General features: G+C 38.7%; 1 protein-coding gene across 2 annotated transcripts in view; it reads left to right on the plus strand.

Annotated features, from left to right (window-relative positions):
- The window catches only part of LOC149070252 (uncharacterized), a 400,545-nt gene that overhangs the window by 326,894 nt on the left and 55,610 nt on the right, over positions 1-18,041 (plus strand). For both annotated transcript variants that reach the window (XM_089250039.1, XM_089250038.1), the window contains exon 6: positions 14,170-14,228. In XM_089250039.1, the coding sequence (XP_089106165.1) occupies positions 14,170-14,228 (59 nt within the window). The remainder of the gene's footprint in view (positions 1-14,169; positions 14,229-18,041) is intronic.

An 18,041-nucleotide genomic window follows, 5' to 3' on the forward strand; every position in this document is an offset into this window, starting at 1 on the left:
TGCGGAAGCAACCAATCGGCTACTTATTGTCTGTATCTGTGAGAGTCGAGTATACTGTACGACGATGATGACCCAGCAAATAAAAGAAAAAAAAAGCATGCGCTATTGGGATGTTTGCTGCAAGAACTGTGTTTTTGCAAGATAATATAACCAGCCTCCCTTCCCACTCTTCTCAGCAAGCAACCAATCTCCTCCCTGAATTTCACTGGGAAGTACTCCTTAACCGTATATGAACCTCGTACATATTCCTCTCCGGAATGTCTAACGAATCGGTACATGTCGGAGCGTGTTGTGTGAGTGTATGCATATGCATGGCTCTAACGTATTTACGTTGTTAGAATTATTCGTGTTCTTTTGCCAATACTGCCATCTGTGTTCCATATTTTTGGAAGTAAAGGTTGAATTTTTATGTTAATGTTCATTGGGAAGTACGGGAACACTCACCATACAGCCCGGATCTGTGACACTTCTGTGCTTTCCACTGGTTTGCCCTCTTCCTCCCCAGAAAAACATCTGAGCAAACATAAATTAGCCTTATTAGACTCTGAGGTGAGGGATCGGTTACTGTCCGTGTAAAAGCCTTGTTCAAGACGGACATAAACTCTTAACATAATACTCTTACCGTCTGGCCCAAAACATTCACTCCTAACTGGTATGTCTATCGTGTCTTCATGGGGTTCTCGTAATATTCTTATTTGGCCAGACATTTACGGAGATGCGTTCGCAACCGAAATGATGTTCATTAACGTTGCATGATGTAAGAACATCCATTCAAGAGGAAGAGGAATGTTCTGTACAGTACAAAACGCTAAAAAGAGCGAGAGACAGAGTAGAGGGTCTTCAATCGCTATCGATAGTTCAAAAATTCCCAAGAAATGGTGTTCTTTCTCTGTAAAGCAATCACGCTGAGACAATGTTGACCAATGAAGGTGGAAGCGTGATCGATGGATGGATGGTGCGCTCATGGGTGGAATGTTTTCTCTCTCGAGATGATTGTGTTTGCCCTCCTGCTCCATCTTGTCGACGATTTTGATATCCATGCGGGTTCTTGGAAATTCCTTCGAAACTTTTATAACTCTGTCGTCCCCGCCTCTCTGCTCCTCTAACAAAGATTGTCGAAGGAAAGATGGTTCCTGAACTGTACACATATCCGTAATATCCATCCTGTGTTGGTAAAGTAAATACAGTATGGTGGTAAACTCGCGTGTATGTTGCCCGTCAGATTTCTTGCGCCCGAAATATATACATGCTCGAGGGTACGAGAATATGACATGTTTTCCGTGTTTGTGTTTTATTGAAATGCTATGTTTCTCCTCTCCCTTCTCAAGGCTTCGATAACAATTTATGGTTCGATTAGGTACTGGATCCTTGTCTTGATATGTTGAAGCATTCATAGTTCATACGGAACACGAACAAAGTTAGCGTGGTGAGATGATCCCTGACAGGTAGTTAGGATGACGTCCTGGCAGGTGGATAAGGGACGTTTGGTTATCGAAAAAAGCATCCGTAATTTGTGGTGTGGGGTAACGAGACATTCATTTCATGAGAAACTTCCTTGACTTGAAATTTGGAATTGAGAGCGCTTCAAATCCGAAACTTCTGACAGGTAGTAAAGGAGTATTCAACATCCAAAAATTTCTGACGGGTGGTAAAGGAATGTCTGGCACCAAAGTGTCTGACAAGTGGTAATGGGGAAAGACAACACCAGAAGTTTCTGCAAAGTAGTAAAAGAGCGTTTAGCACCTGAAATTTCCGGCATGTAGTAAGGAAACGTCTAATATCCGAAGTATCTGACGTGTAAAAAGTAAATACATCATAAATTTCCGGCTGGTGGTAAGGGGTATGTCTTAACACTCGGCATTTCTGACAGGTGGAAAGGGGGAAATTCAACACTTGAAATTTCTGACGAGTGCTAAAAGAACGTCCAAAATCAAAGGTTTTTGGCAGATTGCAAGGGAACAATGTAGCGTCCGAAATTTCTGACAGTTGGTAAGGGAACGTTCAACATCCGAAATTTCTGCAAGGGGCGGTAAAGAAAAAAAAACACACCACCAGACATTTTAAGAAGTAGTAAGGTAACATCTAACACTCATAATTTCTGACAGGTGGTAAGGAGAAAATTCAACACCAGAAATTTCTAACGGGTTGTAACGGAACGTCTAACACCCGAAATTTCTGACAGGTGGTAAGAGGAAAATTCAAGACCAGAAATTTCTGCCACGTTCCGCTAGCATTTGTTCCACGAAAAATTTATGCGCTATCTGTCATGTATACTGTACAAATTCAGTTCCTGTCTGGATATTTTATGTCTGGGAACAGAAAGATGGAGATTTCATCGCCAATGAAGCCAAACAAATTACGCGATATTTTCATTTTTTATTCGCCGTAAATTAATAGATAGTGATTGGCGTCATCATCCTGAAAATTCCCCTCAATGTCTTTTCTTTACCACAATTTTGTCGATCAAAATGCATATTCCTTATCTCTGTGTCTCCCCCTCTCTCTCTTACTACTTGTTTAATAACTCTAAAATATGCAAATTGTATTCCATTTCGAACACCAGAGGGCTCTCTTTTCATCCGCTGCCGCAATGGAAGTAGTTAATGAATTACTTTTTTTTTCGTTGTTGACAGTGTACTCCTTGAATGAATGGAATTCATTTGCATATTAATCATTCGGAGCATGGAAGCTTACGATTTTTTTTTTGCCCGAAAATCTATGTAAATTGGAATTTTGAATTCCGGCGTTATTCAATTTTCAAATTCCGTCATTGGTTTTTCTTTAAGGTATTAGTTTTGGTTCCTTTTCTTTTCATCGAAACATTTATTTAGAGCTTTGGCGTAGTGTTTAAATCACCAAGTGGTGATTTAAAACCATTTCTATTAGTAGATATGTACGTAAATTTCGCGAATAAAACATCCTAATTTCGCAAAAATGAAAACTTCAAATCTGGAATTTCGAATTTGTTTGTTAAAATAAAAAATTTTAAATTCACACACAGAATTTTGCATTCATTCACAGAAAAAAACATTTTATCAAACATTTTTCTGCGTTAAATCCGCAAAAAAAAAAAAAAATCCACCAATTCAAGTTTTTTGAGAGAGTGACATTTTGCAATAACGTGAAAAAAAATTCAAATAAAATATTTTGCATTCATTCACAAAAAGTTTCAAATCAGAAATTTTGCATTCGCATAAAAAAATGTTTTTCATATCAAAAATTTGACATTCATTTGCAGAAAGAAAAAAAAATTCAAATTGAAAATTTGGCATTCATTTGCAAAAAGAATTTGCAAATCGAAAATACCGCATTCATTTTAAAAAAAGCAACTAAATTAACGGAAAATTACTAAATTACCGTGAAATATTAAATTATTAAAAATACTAAATTATTACTAATCGCTACGAAAAAAACTAAATTAACGCAAATTTTTTTTTTATAGTTTAATTACGTGGCCAAGTATTAAAATACTGTACTTAGATTGAAAGTTCTAGAATTCAAGCGTTCAGTGTAAAATTACTACCTGTTTTCCCTTATGAATAGAATAAATCATCAAGATTTCGCAGAAAAAGTGATAAAAATCAAATTTTCCCGTTTCATTTCATCAAAAATCGCAAATTTCGCATTCATCGCGTGTAATAATTTCGTGAATACGAAAATTATGTATCCCTAGCAGTCAGTTGTTGGCGGACGTATATAACATTAACTTAACATTAGTGGTTAAAGGGTTAAATGCATTGAGATTTTGGCGGATTTTCTATCCGTTTGGCGGAATTCTGACTCTAAGACAGAGGATTTCCTTCCCTAGAAGGAATATTGTTTCTATTTTATGGCTTGTCATTTCGGGACATTTCCATATTCGTCGACATAATAGAAATGTCATTCGGAATGACGTGCCAAAATGCCATTTCTTTTCTCTTTTGTTTCACCGACGATTTCTCTCCCCCTCCCCCCTTCTTTATGATCCGATTTTTGCATTCCAGGAACAAAGAAGAAAATCCCCCCTTTCCTAGAAGAATTTCTTTTTGATATTTTCAGGACGTACGTCGATGGACCAGAAGGCCTCGGGTGTTCCTTTTCTTTCTTTTCACAAGAACGAATATATGAGATTCTTCTGTCGCGCTTCCTCTTCTTCATCCGGATAGGAATTCCGGGAACTGTTTTGGCAGTCTATATTGGGGCTAACAATAAACGCACGACCATCCATTCTCATGATTCTGATTGGATTGGTCAATGGTCTTGCGCGGAAAGTTAATTCCGAGCCTCACGGAAAGTCTCGGAGTCACGTGACTCGTACAATCATTCTTGATAGCGCTTCATCGTCGTCGGTGGAATGACCATATGACCCGTGTTTTTCTATTTTTTTTCGTCCGTGTTGACTGTTTTAGTGAATGTCCCGTTTTTGTTTTTTTTTTTTTTTTTAATTTCATTTTTTGCACTGCAGCGTAGATTTCATGGACTTGCTAGCTTCAATGTAATCGTGGATATACATAATTTACATCAGAGCTTGACAAATAAAATACAAAAAATTAGGCTCCAGCCAAATTTTGCAGGAGTCAACAGTAGTTTTCTCCCAAGAAAAAGAAAAACTGTTCTAAATAATGTTTTTTTTTCAGCTTTTCTGAGTCTTGATGACCCTCTTTCATGTTAGAAAACGTTATGAGGACATAAAATTGTGTGCAATTTTAGACTCTGATTTAGTAATCGAATATCGAAAAAAATACGCATTTTATAGTCGCCATGGTGACCTAGCGCCTCGGGTATGTCAAGCCCTGATTCACGTTATGTTATATTGACTTATAAATATTTTGCTTTTCTTTTCCCCTTATGATATTCCGTGATTTTGTTGCGTAACCGCCTTCGCTTAAAAGCTGTTGGCAAGAAATTCGATTCATGTCTATTTTACGAACTGGCGATAAATATGGTAACCTTGTCATTTTACGAATAAGTGCGTACGAGTCCTACTTGCGATACTTGTCCACGCCTTACTGCACGTTAGAAAAAGAAAAAGTAGAAAGAACAAAAGGAGCAGAAAAGAAAGAAAAAAAAGCAAATGAAAGGAAACTGTATAAGAGATATGTTGATAAGAAAGTACTATATTTCTCTCTTTTCACCCTCATCCTACCTGTTCTTTTTTGTATATAGTAGGATACATCACATGTGGGTAAAAAAACGCTAATAGAAGTATAGAAATATAAACTGGGGTAAAAATAACAACTTTTTTTCATAGGGTTACAACAAAACTTCGCAATGGTAAGGAGAGAGAGGAAAGAAAACAGAGAAAACTTGTTTGAATTTATTCCCCTGGCGTTTAGACGCAATAATACATGCTTGATCGTGAAGTGGTTAAATTAAAGCCCTACTTCCAGATAAGGAAGCCTGGGTAAAGCTGGAATTAGAGGGAGGGAGCCTGCCCTTAGGGTCGAAAATGTTCAAGTTTGTCTGCGAGTATACATTTGTTAAATTTTGGAGCCTCTGAAATCATGGTGCTTTGGGCAAATGCCTCACTTGCCAGTGCTGAAATCGGGTCTTGGTTGTAGGGTTTGAACTTTAGATTGCAGTTAGTCTTTTATTTTCCTCTGTTGACAGTGTTTTCAATTGTGATTCACACATTTTGACAGCTCTAGGATCAGTTGCCGATTTTAAAGCAATGTCAAGAGCAATTGATGAAAAATATTGGCGAAGCAATTGGCGGGATTATGAGCAATTGGCAAAATTTTTGGCAGTTTTTGGTACAATAAATCGGTTTTCATTCTGATGGCAATCGGCGATGTCCCATATTTCCCCAGATTGACTATCCCAATTTTCCCGCCCTGAAATATGGTCCTAAAGCAGTGTTTCCGAAGTAGGATGATATCTCCCCGTCCTGAGAGTCAAGGGGCGATTGACGATAGATACATTTCTTGGAAAGAAGGATATTAAGATCTCTCTGTCTCTCTCTCCATGAAAAGGAAAGAGGCCCGGTAAGATAAATAAATTTAAAAAAAAACTTTTCTAAAATAAAGCCAGTCTAATTAGTGCCGCCAATTTTTGGCGTTCATTTCAACTCCAATATTTGTTTAGTAATCTATCAGTTTGATGTTTCCGTAGATACGTTGTTTTAATCTTCCAAAAAGGGCGATAATAATTCATTCGCAGAATTTTTCTTTCGGTAAATATTTGCACTTATTAGACAAACATCACTTCGTCAATTCCCATCCCCCCCCTCCTCCCTTGAAAATTCATATCCCGCAGCTACAAATGGTCATTATCCTAATAACCGGATATCCTTTATAATTGGCCATTTTTATATATCGAGTTTATCCGATCATTCACGTCGGTCATGGAAGAAAAATCGGATTTTTATACAGAAAATATATTCAAAAAAGAATTTTTTTTTCACCTAAGAAATTCCCTGATGTTAAATTATTTTTTTCACAATGCATTGAAAATTATTCATTATTTTGGAATACAATAATCCGGGGGGAAAATTCATTAAAAAAATTAATCCGGTTTTTTTTTTTTTTGAAAATCCTTCATTTAATGTCGTTCGTTAACGATTCGATTTCCATTTAAATTTGCATGTTATTCATGTTTTTCCCTCTTTTAATCCCTATTTTTTTTGTTTTCTCCCCCCTGGTCGTCGTCGTCCATCAACCAGTGATTAACGATAGCGTAAATATCTGTAATTATTCGGATTATTTTTTTTTTTTTAAACTTAATGATCCTTTTTTTAGGACGATGTTCTTTGTATTTGTTAATGAGGATGAAGAAGAAGAAGAAAAAACATTTTTTTTTCCCCCTTTGTTATTTGAGTTGGGCTATTATTATGTAGAATGTCTCAACAATGACAAGTGGAGTCATTATATGAAGATTCGATTGTTGACGACGATGACTACTGATTTCAACATCGGGACCGTAACGTGTTTTCATTGATTAGATACCTTTTTATGACCGCAGTCAATCCAGATTTATTATTTTCCATTGCCAATTGGAGATTGCTATTTTTCCGCTATATTTTTGCTCCTGGGAAATTCTTGCAATACTTATCCTTGTTCTCAGGGACCCTTGGAATAACATCGTTTTTCTAAAGTAGCCCGGCAGTACACTGTCCTTGTTCTAGGTATCCCTACGTTACTTATTCTTATTCTCTATTACCATTACAATAATCTGTGTTGTAGTGAACCCTTGCACTATCATCCTTGTTCTCAGGAACCCTTAAAATGTTATCCTTGTTCCGTCCTTACTCTTGCAATACCATTCTTGTTGTGAGGAGCCCTTTCGGTAGGACTGCCATCCTTCTTCTGTGGAGCCCTTGAAATATCGTCCTTGTTCTGAGAAGCCTTCGCAACTTTATTATTGCTCTGAGGAATTTTTGCACTATCCTTGTGTTTACTATCCTTGTTCCATCTTCGTTCTCGCAGTACTGTCCTTGTTCCTTCCTCAGGCGATACTATCCTTGTTCTGAGGAACAGAGGGGTTTATTGCTCTACGGAATCTTTCCAGTATTTATCCTTGTTCTGAGGAGCCCTGGTGTCTTTGTTGTACAGAATCCTTGCAATGCTATCCTTATTCTTACAATACTTATCTTTGTTTTACGGAATCTTTAATTTTTCTTGTAGTATCCTTGCTATAGAGAAAGAAGCCCCTTGCAATAATATGTTTCTTCTAGAAAGCCCTTATATGAGTATCCTTGTTCTAAGGGTAACTTGCAATGTTATTATTGTTCTAATTCCAAGGAACCCTTGTTTTGCTGTTCTTGTTTTGAAGAACCCTTGCAATATTACACTTGAAATCAAGAATCAAAATTGTTTTCATGAGTTAAAAATTATACAGTCGACGCTCGTTATAACGACCCCATGTGATAGCGACCATTCCATTGCAACGACCGGTAAGATAAGTCCCGAATGTTTTCATAGAATGCCAATCATATATGTTTTACTTTCTATATAACGACCTTCCCAATATAACGTCCGTTTTCGACGAGACGAAGGGGGATCGTTATACCGAGTGCCGATTGTATTAATTAATTATGCTGTACTCTTACAGACATATTCTCCTTGCATATTTGTCAAACGTAGGCTTTTTTTTTTTTTTTTGGTAAATTACATTTTGACTTGCAGTGCCCATCATTTTCCTTGATTGGCGATTTTTCAGCAATTTTAGCGATAGTTGGCATATTTATTTTCCTTTCACAATTTTTTGGCATTAATTGGCAACATTACTTGCCTTTCACAATTTTGTTTTGGCTTTCTTTCTTTCAAACCGAGCACAACTCCGGTCTATCGCCATGGGCATTTTACTACCGATTGAGTTGTGCCTTTTTTTTGGCTATAATTGGCAACTTCACTTGCCTTTGACCGGGAGCTGGACAAATCCCAGGTGCTAGGTCGCTATGGCAACTAAAAAATAGTATTGACGCATAAAATTTTCTTTGTGTAGGTAATAAATTGCAGACTGAGAGCATCGCAAAATGTTTGGAATTTTCAGCAGCATATCTGCCAACATGAAAGAGGGTCATTATTCCCTGGAAAAGTATTAAAAAAAGCATTATTTTGGACCACTTTTTGCGGGTAAAAAAAGTTTTAGCGCCTAAAAAATTGTTCTGGTGCCTTAATATTTGTGCAATTTGTCCAGCCCTATCTTTGAACAATTTTGTTTCGACTGTAATTGTTTTGCAACTTTACTTGTCTTGTTTTCTTAGACAAGTAAAGTCAGCTGTAACTGGAAAACTACTTTACTTGCCTTTGACAATTTTGTTTTGGTTGTAACCGGCAATTTTACTTACCTTTGACAGTTTTTCTTCTTCTTCTTCTTTTTTTGCTGTAATTGGCAACTCTACTTGCCTTTGATAATGTTTTTGGGGATATTCCGTATTTTATGGAAGGAATATGATAAGCCTTGGTTTCCATCGTGGTTATGTGTATTTTTTCTTTTCCACCGGAAAAACTCGCTGGCCAGATGGGAACCCGTTGACGGGCCGCGTTTGGCCCGCGGGCAGGAGGTTGTGAACCCCCGTTCTAGACAATCCCCGCAATGCTATCCTTCCCTTGATATAATATCCAGAGAGCTTTGTCCGAAGTTACGATCGAGGGAAGTGAAAATTTCTGATGCAAAATTTGTTTACCGTGACTAAAAAAGGACTCCGGGCCTGGATTCTTGGGTCCAAAGCTGATTCCAGTCGGGAACTTAATCTGCTCGGAACGTAAAAGGGGGAAAAAAATGAATTAATGGCCGTTAATAACAATTCGCCTTACGAAAACATTTTCGTATGGAAAGTCAATGAAAGAAAAGGAAAAACTCGTAAAAATCCTGGAAATTTTTATTTTTTTTTTGTCCTGAAGATTTCGTTATAACCTGGAAAAAAAAAAAAGGTCGGATTTTACCCGTTGATGGCAGGAGAAAGGGGAAAAAATGTGATTACCAATAGAATTCACGGATTTTTTTTGATATAATTTTTCCCATCATCAAACTTTCCGCAGGAAAGGGGGGAGAAATAATAATTGCGACAGAGAAAATAAGGGGGGGAGGGGGGAAAAAGGAGAAAACCAATTTAGTTCGAAACAAGGAATTCCTGGAATTTTTACTCCTTTATCCTTCGGCTTTTTCCCCATTAGAGGGAAAAATCTTGAAACTTCTCTCTCTCTCTCTCTCATAATTTATTTAAAGGGATAGTAAAAAAAGAAAAAATTGTCGAGTTCGAACCTGGAAAAAGGTTCGACATTCCTTTAAAAGGCTTTACAAATCCGTTGTAATTGCATTTTTTTTTTTTTTTTCGCTACCTCCCCGCCGCCATTTTGTTTTTTAAGAGACATGTCTCCAAGTTGCCACTTTATAAAAATAAAATAAAAACGGGAGGGGACTTTAAGAAAATCGAATTACTACCGAACTTTGCCGCCCCCTTTTGCCCGCTACGACAAGTCACCAGGTTTATAGAGTAGACAGGAAAAGCGTTTTTCCGGGACATCGTTCACTTAAATGAGGAATGACGTGGAAATCGGATCGACTTTGGTGTTTTTGGTGCAGCAGCAGCAGCTGCGTCCAAAGCCCTCCTTGGAAAGACATTAAGAGCATTTGCCGCCCCCCCCCCTTTTTTGATGCAGTGTCTTTAATAGGATTAAAAATCTTTCAATATGTACGTATAAAAGTCGTACTTTTTTTAAAGGTGGTAGGAAATGGATTTTGGAACCCGTGTTGCGAGAGAAGTCAAATGCCAAATGCCGCCACCTGCTGTTATTGTTATTAATAAGGGAATAAAAATCCAATTTTTCTTGATGAATTCTCTGAATATTCCGGCGAATGACTTTTGAAACAATGAATAATGGATGATTGGAATTGCATTAGGTGATGGATCTGAGCGGTGATGAGTTCGTGATGGGAAAGATGAATTCGAGGAGGACGGACATTTGGATCAATATATTCCGTCGGATATAAACAGATTTCCGATATTTTTATAGAATAATATTCAGGATGAATTTTTTTTTTTTTTTATTGCTGGTCGGACATCTTGGATTGGTTCTCGGGGAAGTTCGTAAAACGTCGATTTGGTTCGATTTTGTGTTGGGTGAAAGACTACAAAAAAATATCTGGATTTCTATTGTTTTTACAGAAGCATAGGCGTACGCTGGGGAAGTGGGGAGTTCTAACCGCCCCCCCCACCACCCCAAGCGGAGATTATAGCGTGGTTTTGCAGGAAAACCCGTAACCCCCTCCCATCCCCTCAGAAGGAAATTCTCTAGATTCAATAGTAATGCTGTCCATTTGATACATTATCTTGAACCAAAGGAGTTTTTCTGAGGCCTATGATTTCATGTGTTGAGAGGCCGAATTCGGCATCCCCAAATGTGCATAATTACAGAATTTACAGAAATGCTAAAAAAAAACACCTTAATGAAATAAATAATTTTAGAGTTACTGAAAAAATAATAATTTCATAATTAATGAAAAAGTATTTACGGAATTACACTGGAAGAAATAATTGCAGAACTACTGATAGAAATAATTTCAGAATTATTGAGAATAATTTCAGAGTTGTCAAAGCGTAATTTCAGAATTGTTAAAAGTAATAATTCATAAAAGAAATTTTGAAGAGAAATAATTTTATAATTAATGAAAATTGAAAATTATCGAAAAAATAATTTCAGAATTACCGGGACAAATTGTAGGTTTAATAAAAGAAATAATTCATTAAAGAGAAGTTATTTGCAAATGAATAAAAATTCAAAAGTGTATTCCAAAGTGTATTCCCAATAAATTTCGGAAACTCGATTTAATAACCGAGAATACCATAGTATGAACGGGTGGTCCGCAGACTTCTTGGTAAGTTTAATTTGGCTCTCGCCGTATCTGAAAGGTTGAAGAACCCTAAAAGCATGTACAACACTTTACGCGGTCTGTATGAAGTTCTTCCAAGCGGTTTAGTAGTAGTAGTAGTAGAAGTAGCGCAAGGACTTTTCAAGAACCTTTCACCAAAGTCCCTATTAAATTATACAGTCTGATGACACCGGAACTGATTATTAATCGAATAACATCTTGAAAGAAAAACATAATAAAAATCTATAAAATTTTCAAATGAGAGTCAAACGGAAAGTCCATTGGAAATTGATTTCAAAAAAATCCCTTTTTAGGGACAAAATTTTTTTCGGGCTATTCATAAAATTCTTCCCTTTTGTTTGTGAGATATTATTTCCGAAGATTCCTCACACAATGGACTTCAAAAGGTGTTTAATTAACCAGTGGTAAAAAAAAAAAATCTTTTCTGGAGATCAAACCTGGAAAAAGAAAATTTTCCGATGGAAAATTTCCCGGGTTTGAATGCCTCCTCTCCCGCCGCCGCCCCCCCCTCCCGCAATCCCGTTGGAAAATGGCTTTTGCGGGTAAAATGGGAAAAACGAGAGGTGGTGAGAAAAGTCCAGGCCATTAATGTCTTAATTAAGTTTAATTACAGCTATCGGGAACGGAGCAGTAATTAGAGGATGCTTAATACTTTCCGGACTCGGGATTCCCGGACCCTATAACCAACCCCCCTATACTTTACACGCACACACCCTCTCGAACCCAAAAAGTAATTTTAATTTATGCAAATGTGAAAATAAGGGGAGTGAATCCGTGTAATTGAGGAATTAAAATTACGAATTTTTCCGGAGCAGCTGCATCATCATCATCATCGGGGAACGGTGCTGGTATCATCATCTCCGGGCTAATTGCAATTTTGGGACCACATTGCAATGGACCGTTGCAAGAATCCAACAGGGATGTAGTGTATGTGTGTGTGTGTGTGGGGGGGGGGGAGAGGTTGAAAAATGTGGACAGATTTTGAGAGCAAGATTGTTCAACTTTTAAGAGAGAGCGTGGGCTTCCCCCTTTATTGATGAGAAAATGTAATGTGTGTGCGTCGCGGGACACTTGATTAAGTAATAGAGCGCTGCTAGTTTTTCAAGTGATCTATGAATGTGCCGCGATTCACTCAAGTGATATGCAGATATGCAGCAATTCACTGCAGAAATGATCATGAGTGATCTAGGAATGTGCCACAAGCCTCTCGAGTGGTCAAGGATGTGCCGCAATCCACTCGAGTGATCTAGGAATGTGCCACAAGCCACTCGAGTGGTCAACGATGTGCCGCAAGCCACTCGAGTGATCTAGGAATGTGCCGCAAGCCACTTGAGTGATCAAGGATGTACCGCAAGCCATTTTAGTGATCTAGGAATGCGCTGCAAGCTACTTGAGTTATGCGGTACTGCGCCGTGGGTCAGTTAAGTGATCTGGAACCGTGCCGTGGTCACTCAAGTGATATGTATATGAGCCGCGGTTCACTCAAGTGATCTGTAAATGTGCCACGAGTAACTTAAGTGATCTGTAAATGCGCTGGTTAGTTCATTTTTAAAAAGTATGTTTCAGGTCTCAGGCCCACATGGCTCCGCGGACCATATTTGGCCCTTTCTTTTCAAACTGAGCACGACTTTGGTCTATCGCCATATGCAATTTATTACCGGACTAGTTGCGCTGAAAGTGTACATGTGTACCACATAGTTTTGAGTTCGCATCTAGTGTTGTGCGTGGATCTTTTTTTTTAGTGCTGACATCTATTTTTCGAACAATCAGTGAAAGTGTACTGATTGAATACTTGTACCGTTTTAGGCCTGTTTCTCTCTGTGGCGAGACTTCTTAGCAGGGAGATCGGCTCGCATTTTCCCCCCAACTTTGGCTGACCACCAACTGTGCCACCGGAGGGGGTTCGAACCAGCGAGTCCGTCACTATGACCACGCGAACGCACAGTGGTTCCACATCTGGCCTCGGGCCATGGATTGAGCATGTGTGGTTTAGAGTGCACTAGGATCTCTTCGTGCATTGAGACATGCTGCGTGTGTAGTCCTTTTATTTAGCGGGGGGTGGCAAACGGGGCACGTGCCGGCGCAACTCTTTCGGTAGTAAATTACCCTCGGCGATAGACCGGAGTTGTGCTCGGTTCGAAATGAAAGGGCCTAATATGGCCCACTGAGCCATGTGGACATGATATTAAACCTGATTTTTAAAAATGAGCTAAGTGGCACATTTACAAAGATCACTAAAATTACTCGTGCCATATTTACAGATCACTTGAGTGACAGCGGCACAGTCCCACATCACTCAAGCGGCCCGCGAAACATTTCCAGAACACAACTGACACACGGTGCGGTTCTACATTACTTGAGTGGCTTACAGCACATTCTTGGATCACTCGCGTTGCTTGCGGTACATTCCTAGATGAGAGCTCCAAACATTTTGAGACATGAAAATTATTCCCTCCATTTGCAATTCCTCAGAAAACTCTATGTACGGCCCACAAATTCCAGTTAGCCCAGGGCCTGAATTTGGGACGAAGAGCACTGAGAGTTGTGGTATAATTTTGTTTTTTGGAATGCGATCCTTATATTTTTCGCCAAATCTCAAATATTGTTTTGTAATATCTGGAAAATGTGTGCTATTTGCATTGCACTCCAACGTCGCACAGCGCGTCCCGCTCTGCCCTGTTTTTGGAGTGTATATTGTATTTTCTCTTCCAAATCGATATGCGAAAGATTCGATATTAGAATCCCGATATTTATATTGTCATGTGTATCCATGTCCTGTTTGTGTTATTGATTTTTGGTGAGGAGGAATATATATGCAACATTATATTTATTTATTTTTTCCATTTGTTTCTTTAGGCGGCGATGGCCGTAGAAAACAAGGACCCGCCTGAAGATGGCAGCAGCAACAACTCTGGGTGAGTTTGATTTTCTCTTTTCGGATATTTTTTCACATTCCCCAGTTTCTGATTATTATTACAGTAAGGTCTTTATCTTACTATACTGTGCGGACCGAGGAGAAATATCGTGGTAGAGGGAGATATAGTTGTATCGAGGCATATTAGTGTTGATAATTATCTTGTTCTATAATCAGTTTGTCAATTGTTACAATTGGAAATTACACGTCTCCCATGCGTTTCAAGGTTTGTGCCACGTAAGTCCCGTACGCCCAGGTGCGAGTACGAGACTTGCATACCTCTAGAAATGCGTAGAAGGTGTGCGTACGTACTCATGGAAACGTGCGGGTGGACTGCATGACCATAGAAATCATTGGAAGATTTTTACTCCCAGAAATGCGTAGGAAGATTGCGTACTCTCTAGATGTACTTAGAAGGATTTGCTCACTTCCAGAGATGTATAAGAAGATTGCTCGCTCCCAGAAATGCGTAAGAAGATTGAGTACTTTCTAGAAATTCGTAGGAAGATTACGCAATCCTCCAATGCATTTTTAGAGGCAGCGTAGTCTCTAGAAATATATAGGAAGATTGCGTGCTCTATATAGAAATACATGGGATTTTTGTTCCCTCTCAGAAATGTGTAGGAAGATTGCTAACCCTCTAGAAAGGCGTAAGAAAAGATTGCGTACTCTCTAGAATAAATAATGTTCTTGACTTTTTCAATTACTTCACTTATTTCCCCCATCATTAGCAATTAGTAATTTCCGCGTTCTGTTGAATAGCCTGTTACGTACCCCCCCCCCCCCGGAGATACGCACACTACACGTCGGAAACCACTTTTTTCCATACCGTCGATTCAAATCCTGAACGTTCACTCGCACGTCCACCCACCAAGCATCGTTGAGAATCACCAGACATCATCATCATCAAAATTGGCCATCACGTGATTTTACCTTTCCTCTTTTACGATCATCCGCTGTCGGCCAAGTCAATCCAACCATTCTCTCCCGCCTACCTTCAACGAGAGACCCGCTGCATATACACTTTAAATTCCAATTTCATCATCTTTCAATTCTCTCTCTCTCTCTCTCTCTCTTATGGTTATTGATAGTGTTATCGAGTTTCGCTTATACCTGTACAGTTTTCACGCACACGCTGGAAGGAGTTCTTCTCTCTCTTCTTGCCTTTAAAACTCAATAAGAACTTTTTCGCAACTCTTTCATCTTTCTACTTCCACTAATTCCGAGGGAATTCCCTTCTCCCAAAAATTTCTTGACAAATGAGTTCGGCGTCGGGAACGATGTCAAAACTTCAACGAATGTCATTAATTCTCGTTAAGGAGCACAAAAGAGAGAGAGAGAGAGAGAAGACACACTGAGACACCAAAGGGAGTGGGAAAACTCACTATAGCGTGTGTCTGTGTGTTTATTCACGTACTCGGAAAACCTCCTCCCTATTCCTTTTAATTCCATCAGGTCCCGACTCTCTATCTCCTACATCCATTTTTCCTAGGCCTAGTATGTGTTTCGAGGAGATCCATTCCAATCCTCCTCTGAATCTCTCTCTCTTTTATGGAGTAATATCTGCTATTCAAGACCAAAGAATTAACCAGATACCGCCTGTGAAGATTCGGCCCGTGTTCAGCCATTCATCTATCTCTTCTAGCGCCCACACTGGAGAGATAAACCCACTCACGGCTTCGGCTCCCTCTCTACCTTTTTCTGAGCTATTCCCGTCTTCTCCTAGAAGTGTTTTCCAGGAAATCCATACTCGTATTCAGAGCTCTCTCATCAGTCGCTGTTGTATCCATTTACTAATGGGAAAATGCATAGGGATGAGGTGGAAAGACAATATGCTTTAATGTCTCTTGTTCGACTTGTACAGATGGATTCCATTTATACATGAGTGTGCGTGCGAGGGATATTCGTAGTTTAAACTCTGATTCTGTCGGGTTTGCTTTTGGGCTCGGTCTGGACCAGTGGTTCTCAACCGGGGGCCATATGGCCCCAGGAGGGCCCTAGGATCTTCCAGGGGGGCCACGGATGAAAATCTCGCAAAAGGGGAGCCACGGCTACTGATACGGGGGCCACGAAGGAGTTTGTGAAATTAAATTTTTCTACGTCATTCTGACTAAAAAATTTAATTTCAAACAAAATGCATAGAATATCTTTTTCGCTATTTTTCTCCTATTCAAGTAACATTAGCATGAGAAAGGAAATAAAAAAGTGTTACATGTAATCTCGGTGGTTTTATGACTTTGGGGTGACCGGAACAATAGAAGAGGTTTAAGCAAAATTGAGTAATTGTAAAGACAAAGTGTTGTGTGTGGGGGTCGAAGACTTTTCATTCAAAGAAGGCTGCAATAAAGACAAAGCAGACAAAGATTTGTTGACCATTCATTGAAATTCTTTTCAGTGCTGGTAGTAAATGTAATCCACAAGAAGTAGATGGGTGAAAAACGAAAGCTTGGTAAAAAAAAAAACCATCGTTTTCATGCAATTACAGACGGATAGCCATCTAATTTAGCACAAAGCTATCTTCAGCCAGCACTGAGTGGTCTGATGGGGATCAGAAAATCAAAGAATGATTGTTCTGGGGTATTTTTTTTGTTTTATGAATTTTGGGGGGGGGGGTGACAATTTACTGCATTTGCTGAAAAGAAATAAAGTCGAATCCGTTACAACGAACTCCAAGAGACCAAATCATACATGAGCAAAAATACCCACGAAATTTAATTTTTTATCTACATAGCTGTATAACTTAAGGAACTGTAATTGCATAAAATTACTGTTATTTCAATCGCAAGTATTCATATGCCATTCCTTTCAATTTAACAGGAAAAACTAAATTTTAAACATATTTAAGACGATCTTAACGTCATTTGGTTTACTGATTGGTTTCTATATGCAATTCCAAGCAGATAATGTATTGGGACTTCCTCTAAGATTCACACCTTCAAAGTTTTTCTTAATCGATGCTGTAATGCTTCCTGTACTGCCCTACTACTGGCCTGCAACATCCCAAATAATTTCAATGCAATTTTCCTATCCTGCAAGAAGAATGTTGTGGACATTAGAAAAAAAAAATTCTAAAGGCGTTTTAAGACGATTGTTTAAATTGTTTAAATTGCCATTTAAAGCAATTTAAACCCGTTTATTTGAGACTCACTGCACATGCTGATTACTCAGAAAAGTGCAATAAATTCTCACGTAAGTCTCCACTTTGAAATGTCCATAACTGGCTCAATGCGTCTCTTTGTATCTGTCAACTTAAAATTTATGGTTTTTAGTGCATGCAAAACCAATTCAGTGACGCGTTTTCACAATCTGCAAAAACTGTGTGGATTTGATGATTGGAAATGATGTCTAAATGCCAAAGATTTGGAGTTAGAGTCAAAATGAAAATGTCAAACAATTGAAATTGTGCTTCGTATAAATTAAATATTTTAATATTGGAAGCTATATATAATTTTTAGGAATAGAGCAGGGGTGCAAGAGCTGCGCTAATTGCGCCAAACTGCGCTGGTTCTCTTACTACATGGTGCACCAAGGCGCCGAATCCCTGCGCATTTGAGCCAATTCTTGTTTGTGGTTCGTGGAGATACCGCTAATGCACTGTAGTGCGTCAAATACCCGGGATTTAGAAAAAAGCATGAAAAGTTTGTTTACGGGACGCGTTCTTTCCGACACTAGGAAAAAGATACGGAAGGGGAAACTTCAATTTTTTTTCATTTCCCATCATCTACCACAATCGCGTTATCTCGTGACCTTGGAAAGTACCTTGAAGCACACTGTACTGTTGTTGGTATGACCCGCGGGCTATCAAAGTTCCTGA

Source organism: Pholcus phalangioides, unplaced genomic scaffold (assembly GCF_987345545.1).
Source record: "Pholcus phalangioides strain wild (caught in Gottingen) unplaced genomic scaffold, Ppha-v1.0 ptg000022l_1, whole genome shotgun sequence".
Classification (NCBI taxonomy): domain Eukaryota; kingdom Metazoa; phylum Arthropoda; class Arachnida; order Araneae; family Pholcidae; genus Pholcus; species Pholcus phalangioides.